General features: G+C 47.1%; 1 protein-coding gene across 1 annotated transcript in view; it reads right to left on the bottom strand.

The window, feature by feature from the left end:
• Window positions 1-14499, bottom strand: part of GPC3 (glypican 3) — a 3092951-nt gene extending 3078452 nt beyond the window's left edge. The window contains exon 1 of the mRNA XM_086918698.1: window positions 14101-14499. Coding sequence (XP_086774824.1) covers window positions 14101-14260 — 160 coding nt within the window. The 5' untranslated portion in view covers window positions 14261-14499. The remainder of the gene's footprint in view (window positions 1-14100) is intronic.
• Window positions 14500-26598: the final 12099 nt, after the last annotated feature.

Raw genomic sequence — 26598 nt, 5'->3', positions numbered from 1 at the left:
TACAGTTATGTTGTACATTAACTAGCTGCCTGTTCGACCCCTCCCCTCTCCAACTAAATGAACCTTTAAACTGTGTTTATATGAATAAAACAATAAAAACTAATAAACTTTTGATACACATTTGCCAATAATATGCATGACTGACTGGAGAGGTATTAGCTGGTTAGTAGGAGCAAAGACAGGATTTTAACCTCCTTTCCAACCCCCACTATAAAAATGTAGTTTGCCAGGTGCCACCATATTATGTATAACCCTTTCAGCTGGTCTTGTCACTTATGAGGTGGAACAATGCATTCTGGGGTGTGCAGTTTTCCTTTTACTGTTGTACATATCAGCTCAAAGACACCTCCATGCTGAGGAGTTAAAGCTCCACATCTAGCTGAAGGTCACACATATGACTTGGGTAGGGTGATTCGATAACTCTGTCATTGAAACGCAACTTTTCGTGTTCCGAGTTCTGATTTTCAAATCAGTGCATTCTGGGAGCATTTGCCTTGGTTCATTATAATTGAGCTAATTGGACTAGCACACTTGAGAGAAGTGATATGTAAAAGCAAACTCTAGACAACTACTAAAGGCCTCGTCAGGCCTACAATTATCATTCCTAGGAAAATCCAATTTAATTACAATGACCATTTTACCGAAATGCACATACTTATTTAACTCTATCCCTCTGAGCTTTAGTACGGAACAAATCAAAAAACTTCAGGGAGAGCTATCTAGTTTCATCTGGACGCTAAGGGTGTCAGAATCGGCTGGAAAAAAACTTAAAAGAAACAAAGCACAAGAGGGAATCACCAGTACAGACATACTGCAATACTGTAGATCTTTTCAGTTCAAGAACATTAGGATTCTACTAACCGAATGGGGTAACTGGCCCACTTATCTTCAAGCACTCATAGGCTCCAGAGTAGACCACTACTTATACAAATTTGGCCATCCGAAATTTTTCAAAAAAATAAAACTTAAGACAATAAAGGCCGCAGCTAGATCCTGTCTGTAGACAAGAAGAACACTAAAAATACCGTATTTCAGCAAACATGCGCCAATCTGGGAATCACCAGGCACCCCTGAATGTTTAAAAGATGTACTATCGATCCCATTAATAAAGCACAACATAGACCACTGAGACAGGTCTTAGAAAACAACCAGATTGTGAAATGGGAAACCCTATACGAAGAAACTCAGGGGTCGATATCAAGATTTAAATTCTACCAGCTAAATAGTTGGGTGAATACTCTAAAAGAAATAATGCAATGTGACGAGATCATTGAACAAAAGCTCTTGAACCAAGCTACCTTCAAAAAGGAAGTTTCTTACTGGTACTGGGCCCTTATAAGAGCAGGGGAGGAAGAGTACAAAACGCCACAAGATATCTGGGAGAAAGACATGCATGGCATGGACCACTCAAACCTTTGGCTTTCCTCAAATGCTATCATGGGCCGGGTAGTAAAATGCGCCGCCCTGAAGAAAAACCATCTATTCACGATCCACAGATCATACTGGTCTCCAAAAAGGCTTTCTAAAATGACCAGTAATGAACAAAAAAAAATGCCCGAAATGTGGAGAAGAAAGAGCTGACAATCTACATATGTTCCAGGTATGCACAGTGCTTAACAACTACTGGACCATATCGGTAAGATCCTCTCTGACGTAGGAGATCGACATATGAAGGTAAGCACAGAAATGGTTATTTTTGGGATTCTATGGAATGAAACACCCCTGCCTCTAACTAAAGAACAAGAAAATATTCTTTTCACCTTGATTCTCCTGGCTAGAAGAGAGATTTGTATAAATTGGGTTAAACCATCTCCCCCAAAACACACAGATTGGCTAAATTCAGTACTGCGGGTATATAAGCTTGAGACTCAAAAGAAACACACGAAGAAAAACAGATTGTGGAATCTGTGGGAAAGGTATAATTTACGATACATCACAGGGTCCAATGATTAAGGCAAAGGAAACAACGATATCAAGCTAATAACTTGACCAGAGTAGTCAAAATGACTAGCTCCTCCCACTGCCGAAAATCGTGTGCCTTTCGGTTCGGATAAAAGAAGGCCCCAAAAGGACAAGGCTAGAAAATGTGTCTTTCAGGACAAATCCGGGTCCCCCACTCCAAAGCTCTGAATGGACACTGGGGCTTTTGACTCCTCCTTACCTTAAGGGAATTTGCTTGATGAGGACTTTAGTTAAAAAAAAAAGCAAACTCTAGGAATGAAAAAGTGCTCCGTTGACATGTAGCCACTTGGTTAGAGATGGGAGAGCCATAGAAAACTCAAGCCAGGCCAGAGTAGGATGCTGGCTATGGCTCGGCTCAAGATATTCTGGGACCCTTGAGGCTAAAACTAGTCAAGTTATCATATGGCTTCTGTCTGACATCACGCTCTAACCTCGTACACCAAAAATAGAAGACAAAACATGAACTTTTATTATAAAACAGAAGACAGAAACATATACCCATCTAGAGGCTGAACTTTGCAATGTGAAACTAGAAAACCTGTGCTCAATCCTGGCTGTTCTCTTGCCAAATTGTGTGACTGTAGGCAAATATGATTTTTCTTTATTATCCCATATGAGAGCACTTTCAAATACGTGAGTTAAGGGTGAGTGCCGTACAAAATCCTTTTGTGTTTGATTTAACAGACTATAATATTGCTTCATATATGTTCTTAGAGCAAGGTCAGGACCTTGAGCTCGACTCTCCCTTATGTTGGCTCGCCCATCTGTACATCATATCACCCAAGTCATTGGGAGCATCCGGCAGCCAGATAAAACCCAAAATATAAAGTTGTGTCTTCATTCTGCTCTCTCACTCCATTTAGGGTAAAAAAAAAAAGGCAGTTAACACTGAGGACCGTTTTGTAGATAACAGAGCTGAGGGGGACGCCAGCCGTCCTGGCGTACACAGAACTCCACACACAGGGCTTTAAGTGGGCCGGCTCTCGCCGGTGCTGCGCATTGGCAGTTCTTTAAAGAAGACCTCGAAACGGGTCTCTATCGGGGTCTGTTTTGTGCCCGGCACAGGAAGTCCGTTTTTTTCCGGACTGCAGTGACAGCAGACACATTGAGGTGCGCATGCTCACACTGCTCACTTCTCACTAGTGGAGACGTTATGGCATGACATCATTCCAGGTGAGCGTTGTAGGGGAAGGGAAATCCTTTAGAGTCATTTTCACTCTGGATTTCCCTTCTCTTTTTGAAACTCATGGGCAGCAACATTGCTGTGGCGTCACCAGGGCTTTAAGTGGAAGAGTTTTCAATATTATATACTAGCCATAGTGCTGCTTATTAATCTTATGCAACTGTCAGCCTTTGGCAAAGCCAATAGTCCTGACTTCTTGTAGGTATGATGTTACATTTAGTATCATATCTGGATGCAATGACAGAAACAGCAAAATGCAAGCCAGGTGGCACATTATGCTAAGCACAGATTTTTAGCTTACGTGTTTAAGCCACGCCCTTATTACTCTGGCCACGCCCCTTTGAGAGACCCCCAGTTTTTTCATCCCACTTAAAGCTCTGTCCACACATATATGCTCTTGGACACAGTGATTGCCCTTCTCACTGCGACTTGGCATAGGTTGCAGTCATCCAGATAACTTCACGTCCGAAGGGTTCCCCGAGTCCCAGAAAAGACTTCACAACAGAGACCATGGGCGTCAGCTGTTAAACTTCAGAGCGGACTGTCCTTGTGCTGCATCCGAGCACGTGCGCACAGTACCGCGGTTACTTCGCGAGAAGGAAACCACCTGCTCCCAAGGGGGGCTTGGGGGAGGGAGCCGACCGAAGGGAGGTCTCCTCCCCCGGGCGGTTTGGGAGGGCTGCGAGGGGTTATTTCCAGAAGTTGCCAGAATGTTCTAGTTTTGGGCTGGTCTAGTAGGACCAGCCAGCCCAAGTATAAATTCCGCCTTTCCCGCTATCCGCCACCATTTTAGGTTTGGTGACCTGGTGGCTAGGTGCTTTAACTTTTTGTGAGAGTATCTTGTGTGTGTGCGTTTCTTTTTCATTCTTTGCCTGTAGAGATATACTTTGAGCTTAGTGATGGAAGACGCACGAGTTCTGGAGGCGATGCGCTTATTGGCTGATGCCGGTCGATTGGACTTGCTCGCGGGAGGTGGACAGGATAGGCCGCACCGCCAGGCCTCTGCCGGCGTAGTGGCCGCAGTAATGGCGTGTTCGTCGCCGAAGAGGAGACGGCCGAGTCAGGTAAGCGAGAGGGGCCGCTCCCGGTCCCGGAAGCCGGTCCCGCAAAGGTCGTCTCGGGGAGAGCCAGGTGTTTCGGAGGCTCCGGTGGCCCCGGGCATGTTAAGTGGGGGGACGGGTGTTCCTTCTGGTACTGGAGACTTTCCGTTAAAGGCGGGACGGGGTCAGGGGTCGAAGAAAGGGGGCAAGAGTGGTCGGGGAGGTAGCAAGAAACGCTCCGCCTCGGATCCGCTTTTTGAGCGGCGGGGACAGTCTGAGGAGGGTGTTCCCGTGCGCGGAGGTCGTAGGAGCTCGGTGCAATTTGTGTTGCAGGACTCCGCCCGGGACCAGGTTGCCCTTGGGGCTCAGGAGGACAGTTTGGTTGTTGGTGAAACTCAGTTCGCCCCTGACGATGGTCAGCGATTGTTAACTCCTTTAGGTCGTTTTCCGCTCAATGTTCGAGTTGGGGAGGGCCATGAAGGGGGTTTGGTGGGATCCAGTACTGTCTTATCGTCTGGTGTACAGGTGGTGGCTCCAGAGGCTGGCGCGGGAGCGGTTGATTTTGGAGGCAATGTGGGGAGTCCGTTATTGTTTTCTACCCCGGGATCGGCGGTTGGTGAGGTGGTTTCTGGGGGCGTTGGCTCTCGAGGTGAGGGTGAATGGGCCCAAATGGGCGTCAATGTTTCCTTTAGTGGTGCGAGGTATGGTTTGGACCAGGGGGAAGGTTTAAGAGCTGAAGGTGGGGGTGTTCCATGTTTGAGGGGTGACCCATTTCAATCGGGATTACAGAATCGTCCGATGGCTTTTGTTGGGGGTCCTGCGGTTGTTGGTACGTCCGGAATGGGTATGGGTGGTTTTCCGGCTCCTCGGGCCATGCATGCGGCGGGGTTTGGCTTCCAGGGCACTTTGTTGGGCCCCGACAGAGGTTTTGGTCAGGTGAGTGGCGGGCCTATACAAGGACCCAGGAGTACAGCTCCGCACTTATCCGGGGCCTCTGGGGGTCCGTTTTACATGTGTGGTTCCCCAGGCTGGGAACATTTTGGCGCGGCGGGCCTGGCACATCGTACTTTTCAGAGGGAGTTAGCAGGCCAGGTCTCAGCCCCTAGAGCTGTTAGTCGCGCTTCCTTTTCGGCACTTGATAATTTGGATCATAGTGACGACGACGAGGTGGTAGGCGGTTCTCCGATTCCGGTGGTTCCATTGAGGCATGACGCGCGAGGCCGTTCTTTGGAGAGAGGTCAGAAAGGGTTTGTCGATTCGACTCGTAGGGAGATGGTGTATGGTTGGTCTGTGGATGGTAGGAACCCTAGCACACCAGTCCAAACTTTTTCTTTTCAGGATGAGGTTAGGCGCGGCGTTCCAGACTTGGCAGGGCGCAGTCCAGTCCATTTTCGCCAAGGGGAAGTGAGGAGAGTGCCTAGCGCGGCCCTCTCTGTTCCACCGAGGGAACCCGACGCGGCCAGCACACGAGGGTCTGGCGTGATCCCGCTGGCCCCAACGAGTAGCAGGTATAGGTGGCAGGCCTTGCCGGCGGCTATGGAGCAACAGAGTCAGCGCCCAGGGAGGTACAGGCGTGTACAGTCTGCTCCCCCGCCTGGAGTTTCGAAATCTTTAAAATGTACTGTGGTTGATACCGGGTTAGGTAAGACCCGTGGTGATATGATGCATACTAGTGCGGACTCAGTGGTGTTGGATTATGACGAAGAGAGTCCCGAAGAAGGTGAACTGCGGGATCTTGAGGGGGGGGTGCCCTCTCATTCCTCTCATAGTATTTTACAGGCTCCAGTGGTCCAGAGGCAACTGCAAGGGAGAAGAGAGCGCGGCCCATCGGGTAGGGCACCTCGGAGACCGGATGCATTGTCTTCGGCGCCACGGGCGGAGCCATCGAGAGCTGTCTCTCTGTTACAAGGTGAGAAAACGGTCCCACAGGCCAAACCTATGATGGTGTCAGTGGGTACCGGTGGTGATATTGATGTGGTCATTACGGATGGCCGGTTGGTTAAAGGTCGTTATGTCAAAGACACTGCAGTGGGTACTGACGATATGTTTTTACAAAGTAAAGGGGACTGTGGTATAGCTGGTGCTTCCAGCAAAGTTACACAACAAGGGGACAGTGGTGTTATAGCTGGTGCTTCCAGCAAAGTTACTCATCAAGGGGACAGTGGCGTTATAGCTGGTGCTTCCAGCAAAGTTCCTTATTAAGGGGACAGTGGTGTCATAGCTGGTGCTTCCAGCAACGTTACAGACAAAGTAGACAGTGGAGTTATGGCTGGTGCTTCCAGCAATGTTACAGTGACGTTGGACAGTGGTGTTATGGCTGGTGCTTCCAGCAAGATTTCAGACAAATCAGTCAGTGGTGTTATAGCTGGTGCTTCCAGCACTGTTAAAGAGCCTGTGGCTAGTAAAGAGCTAAAAATCAAAAAATTACCATATATGGGGGTGACGAAGCCCCTGGGTGCCCACTTGATGCTTAGTACTAAAGAAAGAATTTGGAATGGTGAGTATGTGGAGCTCCTGAAGCTTCTCCATCGAGAAGTCCGGTCTAAGGAGGGCTCTAAAGAGGAAGAATTCGAGTTGGCTAAACGCCCGAAGGTCCCTTTAAATATTGAAAATTGGACGGCTGCGTTTTTGATTTATGCCAGTGTGTACTGTGAAAAGTTCCCTGAGCGCAGCGTTTCCATGTTTAAGTACATGGATGTGATTCGTAAAGCTCAGATTACAGGGGGTGGTTTTGCCTGGTCTCAATACGACGAGGAATTTAGGGCCAGGATGGCGTGGGACCCTGAGGCAAAATGGGGTGAACTTGATAATGATTTATGGCAACACACAATGGGGTCATCAGCTGGGGGGAAGACTGTGTTCACGGCCAGTGGTTTACCTCTAGTGTACCGGCCCTTTCAGGGGAAGCCCACCCGGGGAGGGGTGGGGTCCAGCTCTAACACCCACTCAGAGTCAGGTTTCTGTTGGGAATTCAATAGGGGTTCCTGTATTAGGGAATACTGTAAATTCAGGCATGAGTGTTCAGGCTGCGGGAGGAAACACCCGTTATCTAAATGTTGGGACAACGAGCCTTCGGGCAGCCACCAGGGGAAACAGTCAGGTTCAGGTACTTCCAACTCAAGGGGTCGGGGATCCAGAGGCAATAAGGGTTCTGGGGCCAAAGGCTCGTACTCCGGTTAAACTGGACAAGCTACGTATTGCCTTACAGGGTTATGACGACGAGTCTGCGAAAATCAAGTTATTAGATGGTTTTCAGTTTGGTTTCCGTCTGGGTTACCTAGGGTCCAGGGAGCGGAGGTGGTCTGCCAATTTAAAATCGGCTTTGGAACATCCGGCAGTTGTACAGAACAAACTTACTAAGGAAGTTCAGGAGGGTAGGATGGCTGGCCCGTTCACAGAGTGGCCGTTACTCAATTTGATTGTCTCTCCAGTCGGAGTAGTTCCTAAGAAAGAGGCAGGTCAGTTCAGACTCATTCAACATCTCTCATGGCCGGAGGGATCCTCAGTTAACGATTTTATTGCCCCGGAGGATGTGTCGGTATCATACTCTTCTGTGGATGTGGCCATGTCACTAGTTGTGACAGCGGGGGCAGCCGCTGAAATGGCCAAGTGTGACATAAAATCTGCTTTCCGACTGTTGCCGGTACACCCTGATGATTGGTGCCTTCTTGGTATCCAATTCGGTGGTCAATGGTATGTGGACAAGGCTCTACCTATGGGCTGTTCAATCTCATGTGCGCTGTTTGAATGTTTTAGCACTTTCTTACAGTGGTATTTCTCGAATCAGACTGGTCATTCCCTAGTGACACATTACCTTGACGACTTTTTCTTTGTCGGATCCCCGGGCTCCGCGGAGTGCCAGGCAGCTCTGGACACATTCCATGGGCTCATGGAGGATCTAGGAGTTCCTTTAGCTCCGGAAAAGACAGTGGGCCCCAGTACGGTCCTTTCCTTCTTGGGTATCGAAATTGATTCTATACTCATGTCTGCTCGCTTGCCTGAGGATAAAAGGAGCAACATGGTGCAACTACTAGAGACAATGTTGGCCAAAAGGAAAGTTTTGGTAAAAGAAATCCAAGTGCTATTGGGTCATTTGAATTTCGCTTGTAGGGTGGTGAGAGCAGGTAGGACTTTTTGTAGGAGACTAGGTAGGGCTTTAGCAGGACACCACTTGCCTCATCATCGTGTGCGCCTGTCTGCCGGTGTAAAGGAAGATTTGAGAATGTGGAAGTTCTTTTTGATCTCTTTCAATGGTGTTCCCTTGGTCAGGGATGTGGATTTCCAGTGGGACGTACAGATGTTCTCTGACGCGGCTGGTAGTGATGGTTTTGGCCTTTTCTGGAACGGCAGATGGTGTGCGGAACGTTGGCCGGATGAATGGTTGAATGGTGGTCGCAGCATCACCTTCTTGGAATTGTTCCCTCTTTTGGTGGCCTTGACACTGTGGGGGGAGGAATTGGCACACAAGAAGGTTTTGTTTCGTGTGGATAACATGGCTGTTGTGGAGATTGTGAACCGACAGTCTGCCAGAGACGAACAGGTTTTGAAATTAATGAGAGTTTTCGTTCTGGGTTGTTTGAAACACGACATTCAATTTCGTGCTTTGCACATTCCTGGCGTGGACAATGACATTGCGGATGCTTTGTCTCGTTCACAGTGGGGGAGATTCCGTGGACTGGCGAGGGAGGCAGACAGATCCCCGACTCGGATGCCGACTCATCTGTGGCGTGTAGGAGAAGTAGGGTCGTACAATTGGTGGTAGGTTCTTTATCGGTGTCCACACGTACGGCCTATTCCTTGGCCTGGAGGGAATTCTTGGCTTCTGGAGCTGTCAGACGGGAGGATATGTCGCAGCGGTCAGAGGATGTTGTTAATTTTATACTAGACCTCATGGATAAGGGCCTCACTAAAGTGACCATAGCGGGGAAACTAGCGGGTATTGCTTTTATGGGACAGTTATTATGGGGTTACACCCCGTCAGCCGGGGAAATAGGCAGGAGAATGCTTGAGGGATGGGCCAGGGAACAGGGCCATGTTGTTCGATCTCGGGCTCCACTATCCTGGCAAATACTGGCTAGGTTAATTACAGTCTTACCTTTGGTATGTTCAGATGATTTTGAGGCGTGTGTCTTTTCTATGCTCATGGCGTTTATGTTTTTTGGAGCTTTTAGGGTCTCTGAGTTGTTGGGGACCAAGCAGAAGGGGGGTTTACACTGGAGGGATGTTTTTTGTTATGACGAAGGGGTTCATGTTTGGCTATCCAGCTCCAAAACTGATCAAACGGGTAAAGGTAAAGGGGTTTGGTTACAAGCGCGCGTCCCAAAGCTCACTTGCCCTTTAGTGCTGGCGCGGCGCTGGCGTTCATGGTGCGGGGGCGGGGATGAGGCCCTCGTATTTCAACACATTAATGGTTTACCTGTCACATCTTATCAGTTACGGATGGTTCTCCGTAAAGCCCTGCAACACATTGGGCTGGATAGTAGTTTATATGGTACTCATTCTTTTCGTATAGGTGCAGCCACGGAGGCCTTTCACAGAGGTTGGACGGAGACGGATATTATGAGGTTGGGGCGCTGGTCTTCTAATTGTTTCAGGCGCTATGTGCGGATGTGTTCTAATTGTGTTTTCTCTTTCAGGATCTGTTGCTGGACCTCGATCGCCAGTGGTCACGGTCTGGATAGTGGGGCATTCCTTCGTTAAATGGGCCAGAGTCCAGGCGGCACGGAGCTACTTTGGAGAACAACTCGGCTTTAATGATCGTATGTTTAATATTGTATGGAAGGGTAAAGGTGGGATGCTCTGGAGAGAGTTAATCCCTTGTTTGAACAATAACATGGTGGGCGGTTTATGCCCGGATATTTTAGTCATTCATTTGGGTGAAAATGATCTTTGTGCCACGAAAGGGGTTGTATTACTGCGGGCTATGAAACGGGATTTAAGCCTCATTAAGGAACTCTGGTCTGGGTGCCATGTGTTTTGGACAGAATTGATACCGCGTAGGTTATGGAGAGGGGCTGTGAACCCCAGGGCTGTGGATCGGGCGAGGAAGAAGGTGAATTCGGAGGTGTCTCGTTGCTGCAGGGGTCTCGGTTTCAGTAGGATATCGCACAGGGAAATCAAATTTGAATCGGTAGAGTTTTTCCGGGATGACGGTGTACATTTGTCACGTGTGGGTATGGACCTTTATCTTTTAGAACTTCGTGAGGTGTTAGCTCGGGCTTTGGCCTTGCAGCGTTGATTCCCATTATCTTTCCGTTCGCTACGCGGTTGGGGGGCAGAAAGGAAGGCTCCGTGTGTTCACCCCCCCTCTGGCCTACCTTTCTGGGTGGCGGGGTCGTGGTGTATCAGTTCGGTTTTAGGTTGATTGTTGGTTATAAGTTCGTTAGAATTTTCTTGGACTGGGGCCGGGGCAGGTTGGTCATGGTTTGACCGTTCAGTTTTGAAAAGGGGTATTCTGCAGGAGTGCAGGGTCAGGCAGGATCGATGATTACGGAGGCCATGACAAATGTTAATTCAATTTTGGTTTGATGAATAAAGTTTATTGTTGACGTATGTTTTATATTCATGACGTAATGTTTATTGATGATGTAATGCTTTATCATGACGTAATGTATATGGATGTTATAATGTTATTGATGTATTGTGGGGAGGGCCCAAATATGTAGGGGTTGGGGGCCCGTTTGGTTAGTTATTTATTTATTTAGTGAGGTTTAGTTTTGTAAGGCGTTTGCCGAGGTTGTATTTTGTAATGTGCACCTGTTTCCTAATAAAGCGGCCTTTTACACACACACAAACAATTTTTGGACTACTTTTCTCTCACCCCTCGCCCTCCCTCCCAAGGGGGGCTTGGGGGAGGGAGCCGACCGAAGGGAGGTCTCCTCCCCCGGGCGGTTTGGGAGGGCTGCGAGGGGTTATTTCCAGAAGTTGCCAGAATGTTCTAGTTTTGGGCTGGTCTAGTAGGACCAGCCAGCCCAAGTATAAATTCCGCCTTTCCCGCTATCCGCCACCATTTTAGGTTTGGTGACCTGGTGGCTAGGTGCTTTAACTTTTTGTCCCACCCTCCCTCCCTGTTTTTCTGTAGTATTTTAGCCCCTCGCTCCCTCGTTTTTTCCTATCTTTTTGATAATTTTCTTTTTCAAAAGGCTGTTTTATGGGTTACCGGTGTGCAGGGGTTGTTTTTTGTATTTGTATTTGTCGCTAGGAGCAGGTGCAGTGCGGGGTCGTGGTGTATCAGTTCGGTTTTAGGTTGATTGTTGGTTATAAGTTCGTTAGAATTTTCTTGGACTGGGGCCGGGGCAGGTTGGTCATGGTTTGACCGTTCAGTTTTGAAAAGGGGTATTCTGCAGGAGTGCAGGGTCAGGCAGGATCGATGATTACGGAGGCCATGACAAATGTTAATTCAATTTTGGTTTGATGAATAAAGTTTATTGTTGACGTATGTTTTATATTCATGACGTAATGTTTATTGATGATGTAATGCTTTATCATGACGTAATGTATATGGATGTTATAATGTTATTGATGTATTGTGGGGAGGGCCCAAATATGTAGGGGTTGGGGGTTGGGGGCCCGTTTGGTTAGTTATTTATTTATTTAGTGAGGTTTAGTTTTGTAAGGCGTTTGCCGAGGTTGTATTTTGTAATGTGCACCTGTTTCCTAATAAAGCGGCCTTTTACACACACACAAACAATTTTTGGACTACTTTTCTCTCACCCCTCGCCCTCCCTCCCAAGTGCACCCGTGAGTGCTGCACGCCGTGTGCTCTGGATACGCGCCGTCTTCACGGCCTCGACAGTACATTGCGTGCAAAAGGAGCGTGTAAAATGAGCATCACGGGAAGTACGAGATATAGGTAACCAAAATGGGCTGCAGTCTGTCTAGATGGCATATATACTACCAAGACTGCGGTGCCACCACTGCCAATGGAAAGCCAAGCCTGGCACAGCCTAGTACGTTAGATGCGCAGCGTTCCCCAAACATGCACTCGTTTGTACCCACAACCGTGCACGTAAAAGTCAGCCGAGTAGGTGGGGTTCTTCAGTCCCCGTGTTTGGGATGTGGCCACATGCCGCTCCACCCCTCCAGTCCCTCATAAGTAAACAGAAGACATAGTAGACGATTTGCTCGTACCCTGAACAGGTTACAGGTTAAATGGGTGCATGCACCATGCACACACGCACACAATCTCCCCGGGGAGGGGGTTAAGAAAGTGCTTAGACTCCTGCAGCCGAAAGACAACGAGCTACTCCCGAAATAACCCGCTTTATCTCCTGAAAACGGCGTCTGTAGGTTAACTTGCCCGTCAAAGGAATATGCCAGGGAAACATACCCCAAACTGGGAGCTAAACAAATGCCTCCACGCTCCACTGGCACTGCCATTACCTTTCTTCGCTAAAGTAGCTGTTGGCAGAGGATATAGCCCTCCTTGAGGTCAGCCGGTCGCCAAATAGGCTATAGCCGTCGACACCTTGCAAAACTTCCGACCAGCCCGCTGTATTTCAGTCACAAAGTTCAAGTTGTATACAAGACTAATGTCAGGCGACCCTCGCTCCAGAGTTGAAAGGTTAAAGGGATGCGCTGCCTCCCCTACTATCATCCACTCTGCTCGCTTTGCACAGAGGCTCGGCAATGTCTTTATCATTCCACACCTCCTCGGCAAGGAACCTGCCTTTGCACCCAGCCTGCAGCCTTGCACCGCTGAGGTATCTATTATTTCAGAAAAAATCGAAGTCAGAAGGTTACTTGTGACGGAGCAACCCTGGGCCTCAGATCTGAGCCGCGCTGCATCCGGTTGGCCTTGACCCTAACCTTTGCCCAGGTGTGCTAACCAGTTCCCCGGTTCTCTTTCTCTCCTTCATTACATCAAATGTTCGTGCTTTGTCCTAAATTCTTTGTGTATGAGATTTGTGCAGGGTTAGCAGGCAAAAGCCACATAAAGTTCGCCTCGAGGTTCCAAGTAAACCCGTAGCTAAAGATGTCTTTAGTGGCCCACCCACCTCCAATGGAGGATAAATGCATCTGACACTAAACGGGAACCTGTCAGTGATGGCGGAGGTAAGGGCGTGTCAAGCGCGTGAAGTTTGCGCTTTAGCTCTTCCGGCGACGGGGAGCGCAGGGATTCCAAGGAGAGAGCTTTGCCATTTGCAGGGAGCTGGTTTGCAGGCAACGGCTTAATAGACGTTGTGGGGTCAATGGCAGGAAATGTCTCAAACGGTGTTTACAGTGTCCTATCGCCTGTAGAGATACTTTTCTTAATACCTGTGCCAACTGACTCTTGGTACCTAGGCGGACTGCGGAGGGGCGGTTGTGCACTTGCAAATAAACTGCCTGCCAGTAAAGAGCAGCACCTGCGAGGACAGAGATGCGAAACTTGCTGGGGGTCCTCGGGGTCTAGCACGTGGCACCAGCACTTGTGGGGATTAGAGGGTCGTTCTCGCGCTTGCAGGAGGGGTCCAGACACCTGTCTGCAGGAGCTGTCACTGCTGCAAGGGGGTGCAGAGTGTGGGTCACGTCCACCCCCCTGATGGCCGCCTGTACCAGTGGCGAGGACTCACATTTAAACATGCATCCTTTGGACAACGGACAAACGGAGGCGCGCAGCAATGTTTTCTAAGTTCAGGTTTAAAAGCCATTATCACTTTTAATGCCTCACAATGCAGTGATATAATCTGATGTACAAAGGGTGAAACACTCCCATATGTTTATGAAACGCCTATTTTTTAATTTGGAAGAGACTTCAACATACGTTTACATGATATTGCTGAATAAAAATGCGAAGTGGTTCCTGGGGCAGCCCGTACATGCCTCTTAAAGCCAAGCTAGAGCCTTGAGCCAAGGTTCGACTCTTCCAGCTGTAGGCCCCATCCACCTCACCCGCGGGAGGTGTCAGCCCCTGGGGTACCCGTCCCCTCTCACCTGACACTGGGCTCTCGGGTACGCCCTTCGTCCCGGGCTGTAGTGCGATGAAAGCGGTGCGCACGGCGTGGCATCCCGCTGCGGGCTGCGACGTGCCCGGTCCGGGGCACAGCATCAGACAGCCCAGGGCTAGCGCCAGCCCGGCTCCCGGCAAGGCCATCTCCAGCGGCCGCGGAGAACCTCGAAGCGCGCAGACAATCCACCTCGAAGCGCGCAGACAATCCACGAACAAGTCCGTCCAAGAGACTCCGGGACAGGCAAACTTTTCAGGCACCTGCGAAGAGAGCGGAGCTGCAGATCAGCGCGGGCACTAGTTGCATCCAGCTCAATAAAGTCCGTCTCCTATTGGCGAAGCGCTGCCGGAGGGGGGCACCTTTTAGTGGGTGCTCCAGAGATGAAGGGTCCACGGCTCCTGGAGGAGGATATAGCGCTGGCAGCGCCACCGGGCTCCGCTCAGAAGATGCTCTCAGGCGGCTGAGAAGAGGCGACAGTACAGTGAGGCTGCAGCGCACCCGTGCGGCCGCTTCTCCACACTCAGCAGGTACCGCCGCCCCTCCCAGCGCCGCTGCAGCCTCTCATTGGCTTCTCACTCCAGAGGCCCACGGACACTGATTCGGAGACGCACTTTTAAGATATCCATGTACACATAGAGTCTATCGGAAAGCTTCACACCTGCATGTCGTTTGAATAGCTACACTGCTCACAATGGAAAACATTTAGTAATTCCAGGAGATGATTGTTGGGTGAGCCGTGAGCGGCGGTACTGGGGTACGCAGGGCCGGTCCTAGGAATTGTGGGGCCCTGGGCGAGATGGAGGATGCGAGGCCCCTCTAATTTGCATGTGACATCACATGTAGTGACATAATAAAAAACCGACATCCAGTGGCGGAGGAGCGTCGCCCTACTGCTTTTAACCCCTTCGACGCTGATGCCGAGCTGGGCTCGTCATGGCGTAGCCCGCTCGCACGCTGATGACGAGCCCAGCTTGTCGCGTAACATGCGATTTACGAAAAGTCAGCGCAGGAGCGGAATTCCGCTAGCGCGCATGGAGTTAAGCAGTGTCACTTAAGGACAAATAAAATTATAATAGGTAAATTATTATTTAATTTTCTCATTATAGCTGCAGCTTTGCGGGAGGGACAGGCGTGGCTGCTCAGCTGACAAAGCAGGGGACTGGAGGAGTGCTTTGCACTCCCTAACGTGTACATGAATGTTTGGCAGGCTATTGGGGCCGGCCTAACATTAATGCGCACTTTGCAAGTTCTCCTGGCTGCATTACAGCCTGCATGGAGAACATGCCCAGACTCCCATTATCTGTCTGAGCGCCGATCCATGGTGCTCAGACCACTCACAACGCTGCATTGTAGCTTTGGGATTGGCCATCAGGAGACTGGGAGCGGGATGCATCTTGCATCCTGCCCTGGAAGCGGGGAAGTAGACCGAGAGGAGGCGGCGGTGATGGCGAGCGGCAGACAGGTAAGTGTTTTTTTTTTCATTCCCTCTCCCCCACTCCGTAAAGTGTGTTTGTGCTCTGTACATGCAACAAACAAGGCTAAATAAGTGCAAGGCCTAGATCCTTGTGTGTGGTCGCTAATAATTGAGTAATTGGATTGGATAGTAAATCTGTTGACCAACAAAGCCTGGCGAGGAGGCAAGCAAAGGCCTCTGTTTCTTCACAGATGGTAGCAGAATAGTTGAGTGAGTTGCACCCTGGCTGTATAACTACAGATCAGTAGTTTGAATCTATGTGATTCACAATCATCCTTCCAGGGTCCATTATCTGAGCGTCATTATATAGTATAATAGCAACTCCTTAGAAAAAGTGGAATGAAACACTTTTATATGGTAGTGGTAATTCAAATGACAGGCAAAGGCTCAGAATAACATCGCCATTAACAAGCACTGGCAAAGCCAATAGGTCTCGCCTATGAGAGCAATTGGCTTTGGCAATGTGTATTTGGCATGTTGTACACTAGCGTGGATGCTGTTCAGCATGGTTAAAAGTTAGTGGCACAGAGTGCCCTTGAGTGGAGTGGAGTGGTGTGGTGTGAGTAAAGTGTCATAGACTGGATTTGTTGGAGTATAGTGTTGCAGTGTGGAGTAGGGGGGAGTACAGTGTCATACAGTTGAGTAGAGGGGAGTAGAGTTTAGTGGAAGAGTGCAGTGTCGTATAGTGTAGTACGATAGAGTGGAGTGCCGTAGAGTGGAGTGGGCTGGGTTGGAATCGGGTGGAGTGGGGAAGATAGGGGTGGATTGGACTGTAGAGTGAGTTTGATTGAGTGGAGTGAGTTTAATTGAGTGGGGTGAGGTTGATTGAAGTGGATGGACTTGATTGGATTGCAGAGAGGTGGATTGAAATGGGGTGAGTTGGATTGGATTGAGCTGGATTGGATTGAGCTGGATTGGAGTAGGGTGCATTAGATTGGTTTGAGGTAGGGTGGATTGGCTTGGGTGGATTGGATTAGAGTAGGGTGGTTTGGAGTGGGGTGAATTTGAGTGGACTGGAGGGAGTGGATTAGACTGTACGGGAGGAGGTGGATTGGACTAGTGTAGTGGGGTGGATTGGACTGGATTGGGGTGAATTGGAATGTGGTGGGCTGTAGTGATTGGATTTTGTGGGGTGGATTGAACTGGGGTGGGGTCGATTAGATTGGGGTACAGTGAGGTGGATAGGAGCAGATTGGGGTGGATTGGACTGCAGTGCGGTGGACTGATTGGGGTGGATTGGAGTGGGGTGGATTAAAATGGGGTGGGGTGGAGTGGAGTGAACAGGAGTTGGATGGGGTGGGGTGGACTGGAGAGGGGTGGATTTAAATGGGGTGGGGTGGATTGGAGTGGAGTGTTGTGCACAGGAGTGGGGTGGACTGAACTGGAGTGGGGTGGAATTTAGTGAGGTGGGGCGGATTGGAGTGTGGCGAATTGGAGTGTGGCAGATTGGATAGGAGTGGATTGGAGTGGGGCAGATTGTTGTGGATTGGAGTGGGGTAAATTGGAGAGGGGTAGATTGTTGTGGATTGGAGTGGGGTAAATTGGAGAGGGACAGATTGTTGTGGATTGGAGTGGGGTAAATTGGAGTGGGGTAAATTGGAGTGGGGCAAATTGGAGTGGGGCAAATTGGAGTGGGGCAAATTGTAGTGGGGCAAATTGTAGTGGGGCAGATTGTTGTGGATTGGAGTGGGGCAGATTGTTTTGGATTGGAGTGGGGCAGATTGTTTTGGATTGGAGTGGGGTATATTGGAGTGGGGCAGCTTGTTCTGGATTGAAGTGAGGTAAATTGGAGTTGGCAGATTGGGGTGGGAGGATTTGAATGTGGTGGAGTGGGGTGGATTGGTTTGGTGTGGATTGTATTAAGTGGAGTGGATTGGTGTGGGGTGAGGTGAAGTGGGGTGGGGTGGATTGGAGTGGGGCGGATTGCGGTGTACTGCACAATTACGTGTCAAAGCATAATTTCAGAAAATACACATAAGAAAGAAACAATGTTGTGCTTTGCAATAAAATAATCCTTATATTTTGAGAACAGTTTCCACAAGCAAATACAAAAGAAAGCATGAGTGCAAATTAAGAAAAGAAGACTTGGTAAAATAAAAGAAACTTGACTATAGAAAATAAATCTTTGCAATTGTTTGTCCTGCTGGGCATGTTTATGCCAGTTGCATGCCTTCTACTTGCAGGGCGCTAAAAGTTAAACAGAACAGAACAGTACCTCAATGATGTCCGGAGCAATGGACGGGCACTGATTAAGTTGACTCAATCAGTGCTTGGTCACTCATCATATCAAGGAAGATGCTTGCTATGTCTACATTTGAAAAGGCAGGTAGCGAGGTTTCGTGGCTGCTGTCTGACAGTGTGTCGCACTCTTCCACAACGAGAAACCTTGTCTAGCTACAGCAGATCCTTTCTGTCTACCCCAGCACCGCACCCTCATTGCCCTGTTAAACAAGACTCAGGAGCAGCACTCGGCATGGGCTGTCAAAACTGTATCATGAAATCTCCTGCAAGTGATTATATGGACAAGAAATTACTAATTCACAGCCCCTGGGACATAATTGGGCCGGGGAACTCAAAGTGTGTCATGGAGCAGTTAATCTGCTACAATCACGAAAAGAGGGGCCACAGAGCTCCCTGCTGGGGAATTGGGTGGTTATCAGGTTTTTTTGCACTTAACTGCATTACCTCTTTAGCCCTCTAATTTTAGCACTGGTGGCATGCTCTGGGAAGCTAACATACTAGTCCCTCTGTGGAATAAAATGTAGTGATCTCAGAGTATAGCGCTGCGAGGCCAAGGACAGGGCCCTCCTGCCCTGGGCCTCCCAGCACTACATAATGGATACAAGGTCCTGCAAATGGGGCCCCACACCAGGACCTTGCAGCCTAATTGAATGCTGTGAGGCCTACCTGTCGTGGGGTTCGCAAGTCCCAGTGAAAGGGGCCCCCACAGATGACCTTGTAGCCTGATCCAGTGCTGAGGCCCATGGGATGGAAAACACCTCCCCTGTGCCTCAAAGCATTAGCAAGACACTTTGCTAAACACTGCCCTCGTGTGCCCTGCCAGTCTGATCTGGATGCCCCTCCTCCCCTCAGCCACGTCTCCTACCTTGCTAATGTCCAGCGATTCCGTGAAACAAAAGAGCCTTCTGTTGCCGGGTAAACGGAATACACAAAGGGCAGACAGGTTTTTAACAGAGGCGCTGCCCCGCCCTTTAGCCTGTGAGGAGGCATAATTGCTGGCCTTGCTTCTGACACCTCTTATACCCAGTCTTTCCCACCCCCCACCACTGCACCTCTATGAATGACCCCACGCCTTGAGCAGGGAAGTCAAGTCGAGACACCTCACTTGAAAGCACATTAGCAGAGTGATTGCTTTGGGAAGGGGGCCCTGAAGGAGCAGGTGGGCCGACTAGGAAAGTGCGACCTTTCACACAGAAAGTGGCCCCCATGTGCCTGAGCTGAGCGCGAGGCCCTGGGCAACGCGAGGCCCTGGGCAGCTGCCCACACTGCCCATGCCTAGCGCCGGCCCTGGGGGTACGCCCTGATCGTACCTGGGCACGGAACTCACTTCAAAAAAGAGAACAGCAGAGCTGTAAAAATTAAAAAAACTAGGGGGTCTCTAAGGAGCGTGGCTTAAAAACACATAAGCGATAAATCTGTGCTTAGCATAGTGTGCAGCCTGACTTGTATTTTGCCGTTTCTGTCACTGCATCCAGATATGATACAACAAGTAACATCATACCTACAATAAGTCAGGACTATTGGCTTTGTCAATGGTTGGTATTTACATAAGAAAAATAAGCAGCAACTATGGCTTGTATATAATATTGAAAACGCTTCCACTTAAATCCCTGGTGACACCAGGACAATGTTGCTGCTTCTGAGTTACAAAAAGAGAAGGGAAATCCAGAGAGAAAATTACTCTCTTTAAGGGATTTCCCTTCCCCTACAACACTGACCTGGCATGACGTCATGCCGTAAGTTCTCCACTAGTGAGAAGTGAGCAGTGTGAGCACCACAAATTAATGTGCCTGCTGTCACTGCAGTCCGGAAAAAAACGGACACCTGTGCCAGGGCACAAAACGGAGTCCGATAGAGACCCGTTTGGAGGCCCCCCTTAAAAAACTGCTGGTGCTCAGCACCGGTGATACGGGGCCCACTTAAATCCCTGGAGAAGAGTAATCTCATGGAATAAAATATTGGGTAGCTGAGTACAGCAAGCACAACCTACAGGTCAGGCGTGCATTGTTGAGTCTGTTCTACAAAAAACAAGCATTTGCAATGCAATAGGTCTTGCATTTGCGAGAGTTTAAGCTATTGGAATTGTAAATGACAGTGGCTTTTATTGATCTAGTTTGATAATTGACACATAAATAAAAGGCATTGTCATTTACAATGTCAATAACTCAAATGCTTGTCAATGCGAGACCTATTTCATTTCAAGGAAGCGCCTGCTATTGTCTAGGGCAGCCTGCAGTAAGAGAAACATTTAATGAAATAGTGCTTACAGACTAAATAAGACATACCGTGTAACAACAGAAGTAACAGAGCCAGTCCTCATGGGAGGTTACAAGTTCATGTATCAAGAGGGAGAGAGAGGACCAGATAGCTAGTCCAGATCCCCGGTTTATATGTCAATTAATCAAAAAGAGACTAGCTAAGAATGGGGTTGGCATGATATTTATATTATAAGGATCATGGTGACTCAGTTTAGTTTTGTCAATTGGTGGTGGCACCTGTTGGGTGTCTTTAAAAAGCCCTCACCCACCAACCTAGTTGGTGGCATGCTTCATCATCGGGCCCACCCAGTGACACCTAGCGTGTCCGGGGTGTGCTACGACGCCTGATTACAGCGGAGCACTCTAAAGGACGTGGGAGGTCGTAACTCGCCTCTAACGTCCCACAGCCTTATTTTTAACCGCTGACGGAGGCCCAGTTAATAAAGTGTCTTTACCCTCTGGGTACTGGGACCCCCGCCAAGCCGTTTTAAACTCACAAACTTATCACCCTTCACCGCACACACAGTGACATACCTGCTCCGCTGTAATCAGGCGTCGTAGCACACCCGGGACACGCTAGGTGTCACTGGGTGGGCCCGATGATGAAGCATGCCACCAACTAGGTTGGTGGGTGAGGGCTTTTTAAAGACACCCAACAGGTGCCACCACCAATTGACAAAACTAAACTGAGTCACCATGATCCTTATAATATAAATATCATGCCAACCCCATCCTTAGCTAGTCTCTTTTTGATTAATTGAGGTTACAAGTTCAGACACAGCGATACTAAGGAGGTACTAACAAGCCTATTAACGAATCAGAAGCAGCATTTACAAAGGACAATGAGACAAGCCAATAAAAAATATGGGTAGAGAGTGTGCGGAGCTTCGAGTCCATACTCAAATACAGCAAGCCTCGCAGAGCAGCGCATGCGCTAGTTCACCTGCCCTACCTCTATTAACACACAGGGTGCTGTGTTGCCATAGTTTTAGCTGGGCTGTTACACAAGTTGTTAAAGGGAAAATTGGAGCCCCTTTTTAGGGTGTGGTAACCTCAACAGTGAGTTACAGGCCACCGGCGCAACACTTCACTGAGGAACAAGGAAGAAAGATATGAGATGACAAATATCACATTTGAAGTGGCAGTTTTATTTTGTTAAATCACCAGCATATCAATAAATGCGAATTATTTCATGTAACTAAGCAAAACCATTATGAAAATCTGACTTCATTCTGTCAGGCATAAATGCTAGATGACAAATGCTCAAACTTTTATAAGGCAAGCTGGGATAAGGATCTATTAAAAGACATGTTTAAATCAATTAGGGATTCAAAAAGGCACAGAATACATTCTATGAAAATATGGCGCCTAGAAACAAGCTTTTCTGAAGAAAATTACCCATGCAGATATTTTAACAGTATAAAGAGACCCAAGATGCAAGGGACTAGGATCTTTAAAAGGCACAATTGAAATTAGTTAGAGAATACAGAACACATTTTATAAAATCAATTGCCTAGAGACTGCCTAACTAGGGAGACTAGCCATCCAAGACCTAATCACTTAAAGAAACCTAAAATGCAAGGAATTGGGTGTGGATGGAAAATACCAAGCCTAGTCAGAGATTTTAAAAAGGCAAAAAATAGTATCTAGCTTTGGGAATTACCACCTGAGAGAGGCTTAGATGTCCCAAGTCGGATAAACGGCTGGCCGGAGAACCCACGCATGTGATGGCCACAGCAGAAGAGTTCTGGCTTCTAATTGCAGTGATAGATCTTATATACCTGAAATTTGCAGAACTGATACGGTGCTGACGCCCTTACTGATGCACTTTCTGGTGCAAGTGGCTTGACTGCATGTCCTTGGAACACGGAAATGGTCAGATGGCCCAACGATTGGTTGGCCATGCTCGACCGCAGAACATAAACAAAGAACATCTTGTCACGTACATATCTCTAAAAATATATGTGAGAACGGAACTTACGACAGGTGCTAATATTGCAAGACGTTGTGGCTTTTATTTCGTGCAAGCTATCTTTCAAAACAATATTTCAGCAAGAGTCCAAGATGTGCCAACTTGTACCGGCTGGGTCTGTGTACGTGTGTGTGGGCGTTGGTCTTGAAGCTGTGGAAAATTACTGTACTCTGTGATGGGCCAATTTACCTTGTTATTTTCAGTGCAACAGAAATGCATGTTTTTTTAATCATCAGGCCTAGTGGAGCTTAATATGAAAGACTGATATCATATGATGGTGGCCTTTGGCCTTTGGCTTAGGCCAATGTATATTGGGTTCATGGAATCTGTGGGCTATTTACTGATAGTATATGGTGAAAATTGGTCATTTTAGCATATTTTCAGATCTTGTCAGGTAGGGCCCACAACAGACCTTCATCCTACCAAGGTCGATAAAAATGCACTTTCTGGTGACCAAATAGTAGAACGTGACCCTCCATCAAAGTGGTCTGAATGGTGATGGGCACATTTTGCACGAACCACACTTTTACTTTCCTCGTGAGAATGCAATCATATGCCAGCCTTGAAAAGAATACGCTATATCTATGCCCAGCAAAAGTCCAATCAGCGCATGTTAACCAACACTATACATTTCCGAACAGGAAGCAACAAGGTAATTTAATCGCAGCATATTGGTAATGTTGATTGCAACTTCACAGAAAAAGAAATAACTGAAATATCTCTCAGCAAATGCTATCACAACAGCAATAGAGGAGCTTCCAAGTCTCAATTCTGGACCAGATAGGTCATGTGATTCACTTTAACCATGAAAAATGCTGGTAGTTGCTTCTAGTTGGTGCCTCCTGGTGCTGGCAGCACTGGTTCATCGAAATCCGGAAGCAAAGCATGACCTGACTAAATGTTTATGGGTTATGATTTTGAATTGTTCTTAAGAGATAAGATTTGGGCTGACCATATGACGTCACATAGTACCACTGAGGTCACCCTGTTTGCACCGTTAAGAAAAAGGAGTCAGAGAACATCTGGGTACCCAGACTGGATTAAATGTTTAGCTGATATTAGAGAGCATGACAACAAAACTCTATCTCATTCCTCTTTAGTTACCAAGGTGAGAAAAAAGCTAGCAAAGCCAAGGAGAGTTTTGATAGGAAACACCACAGTAAAATTATAAAACTTAAGGTTGGAGATTGGATTTTGACAACAGTTCCGGTAAGGGTCAGAAAGGGGAATCCAAACAATCTAAACTTTGCTGTATTGAGAAAATATCTAAAATATCTGTTTTGTTATCTGGTAAAGGATGGAGGAGCAGGAGAGATGTCATAAAAGTTACTCCTTTTCATGCTGATAAGATTCAGTCAGTGAAAGGGAACGATGAAACAAGTGATTCTCTTTCCAGCTTTTGGTGGGGTGTCCCTGTAACCCTTTGCAACTCTAGTGATGACATCCATTTTGAAGGTAATATATTGCATGATGACAGATTTGGAAATTCTTGCATTTCTAGCAAGGTTAATCGTAAAGAGGAGGATGGGCAGGACGTAAGGGCAAATACTGAAATATCTTAAAGTGTTCCATTATCCATATGTAATGGCTTAGGACATGTGATGCCTTCAAGAGTTAAAAGTTCAAGAAAAGTTAGGAGGCATTCAAGATTTAAGGGCTCAAGAAATATGGAGAATCCTTCAAAATGAAAAGATTTCTACAGGAGTTAAGACTGCGTTTTCAAGTTTATTTTCTTTGATGGAAGCATTTGTTCCTTCAATTGAATAACTGCATTCATTGTAATTTTATTAATTTTTTTTCCAAAGGGGGAAGGTGTTGTACCTTTATGAACAGTGATCACATGTGTGCATCCTATGTGTAGAAGGTTATGTTAGGACATATTGTGTTTATGTTAAACTGGGGCTCCTTGATCACGTGTGCACTGCAGTGGCTGTTTGAGGCATTCTGTCAGAGCGGCTGAAGCAGAGCACACGCTTGTTGGGGCTGGGGCTCCTTTCATGCTGTTGATCCAGCGTCACTATAGAAATTCTGTCTCACATGCGTCACCATTCACTACCTAATACTTACCAAACTAATCAATACCAAGGCCCATGCAACCTGGACAGAAAATCATGAAGCTGAATCATATGGCCTAATTAATCACACTATCAAACTCATATGTACATATTTATAACTGCAGTATAACATTTTATTCATAGATTTACAAGAGAACATTTAATTAGACCATGAGGCCAATGGAAATAAGCTAATGGTAACGACTAAATAATCAAGACCAGCTTGATGTTTTAAGTCTTTTATTTTTCAAAGTTTCAAAAGTTCAAATCTTTGTTAGCTCATTTATTAAATTCAAGCATTTATTTAAAATCAGTTTTAAATCATTTTATTATTGGCTCAAAAGGTCTGACACCTCAACATTGCACAGATATAATGAATTTAAAGAAAATATCAATCCTAAACCCTATTGTTAAGCTTTCTGACCTGTAAGTGAAAAATCATTTATTAAGCAAACATGCCTTACGTGTCCAAAGGAAAACGGACAACACTTCGCCCTCAGGAAACAGTCAGCCCTGCTCCCCTCAAGAGGCCAGGTTTATATACCTTTATTACTCACTAATCTAACTAAAATGATATTTTTACAGAAAAAGCAGCAACCTAATTGGTTGTCATCCATCAGACCACCGAAAGGCCAACGCATCAGTCTCAGTGACATCATTATGTCATTGTCCATTGACACGAAGCAACACTGGCTTCCCAGAGTTGCAACATTTAACTAAAGTTCATATTCGTTTCCTCCAGGATTTTAGCCAAGCTGCCTCTACACGCTTCCTTGGCCTTGACGCTTTTGCTTTCGGAGCTTGACATACACATCGTCCATTGTTTGAGCTTCTGCACGTTTCCGTGGAAGTTTTTCAATGAAAACACCATCACTGTCATGCTCAGCTCCTTTTGTCAGGCCAACCAACTTTTCATTAGAACTAGGCCTCAAACCTTTTCACTCGAGCTAGTATTTAAACAAACACAAAAAGGTAATTAATTCAAGCAAAATAAACCCTTCTGTTACCCACCCTTCATTGCTAATATTTTAACCCATTAATAAATGTCACCTAGCAGAAGCAAATACAAAGCTACCCCCGATGAGAGGTAGACTCCCCAGTGCACTGCGAGATAATGACACAAAGGTCTAAAGATTTAAAGCACACTTCATTTCAAAGTTCAATCCACAAGGTTCAATGATTCTTCATCTTTAATGCATATACATTATGCTCCATGTATAGGTCATCATAATCCAGACATTGGTAATATATATCATCCATAAAATTATAATCCGATATTCAATGATCCCAATGCATTTCGGGCTGAAACGTAGCCCTTCCTCAGGGGATAGCTCTACAAACAAAGGAAATACCATCATAAGGCCTGATTCATACGTCAATGAAAATTACTAAATGTGCACAAATATTGAACTATCAATGTGTATCAGAAACAAACATTCAATTAAACAAAACACGTGGTGTTGTTCCATACAAAAACCAAGCTTCCCAAAATGCGTGCACCAGGTAAGAAAACGTGTAGAAGGTAAAAAAGAAAACAGTCCACGTGAAGGAGTTACCGTGCATGTAAAACAATAGTGACAATGGTGCAACATCGCAGAGAGAAACCGCTAGAACCCCAGACTCCCAGCAAGCGATATGATCAAATGCGTGTAAAGAATGTTTAAAGATCCCGTTTCAGTGAGAGTCAAACGGAGCGAAAGTGCACCCAAAGCTGTATGGCGCGTGGTTCAGAACAACGGACCGTAAATGTACACCCAGCAAGATAGAAAACAGTCCCCACCAAGAGGTATTTACAGGTAACGCTGTCAGCGCGATCACACATTCAACATCGGTGGCAAAGATACAAACGCGCCGAGTGTAATGCCGGTTAATCAACACTCGTAAACATAGAACATGGACAGTGGGGCGTCCGACTATGGGCGCCATCTTAGAATGGTGAACAATACATGGCAACACTCAAGAGACAACCCTTAGAACAACCATCCACAGAAGTGAAGACAAGAAACACTAACAATCAGAAGTGGAAAATAAACACAAGCTCGATGAAGTATACACTGAGGGCAACAAACAGAAGAAAAAGCAACAAGATGATAGACTGTGAGTGAAAAACAGATGAACACATAACAGATAATTCAGAGATAACACAAAAATTCCATGCGATCATTGAGCCCGTGTGGCTGCATAGTCGCCATGTACCGGATCCAAAAGTTCTCCCTCTTCAATAAAGTTTTTTAGTTGTCATGTGTCACTGGTACTTGTTCCAAAATTTGATATTTCAACTGGGCAACTGTGTGATTATGATCCAGAAAGTGTGCGGCAACGGTTGATTTTACATTGCCAGTCCTTATGTTACTCTTGTGTTCCAACAAGCGTGTCCTGACTTTTCGTTCAGTGTGTCCAATGTAACACTTGCCACAAGGGCACTTCAGTAGGTAGATGACGTTCGCAGAGTTGCACGTGGCATTTACACGTAGTTTGATTGGGT

The sequence above is a fragment of the Lissotriton vulgaris genome, chromosome 4_1, assembly GCF_964263255.1.
Source record: "Lissotriton vulgaris chromosome 4_1, aLisVul1.2, whole genome shotgun sequence".
NCBI lineage: Eukaryota > Metazoa > Chordata > Amphibia > Caudata > Salamandridae > Lissotriton > Lissotriton vulgaris.
This window is presented reverse-complemented; position numbering and strand designations above follow the sequence as displayed.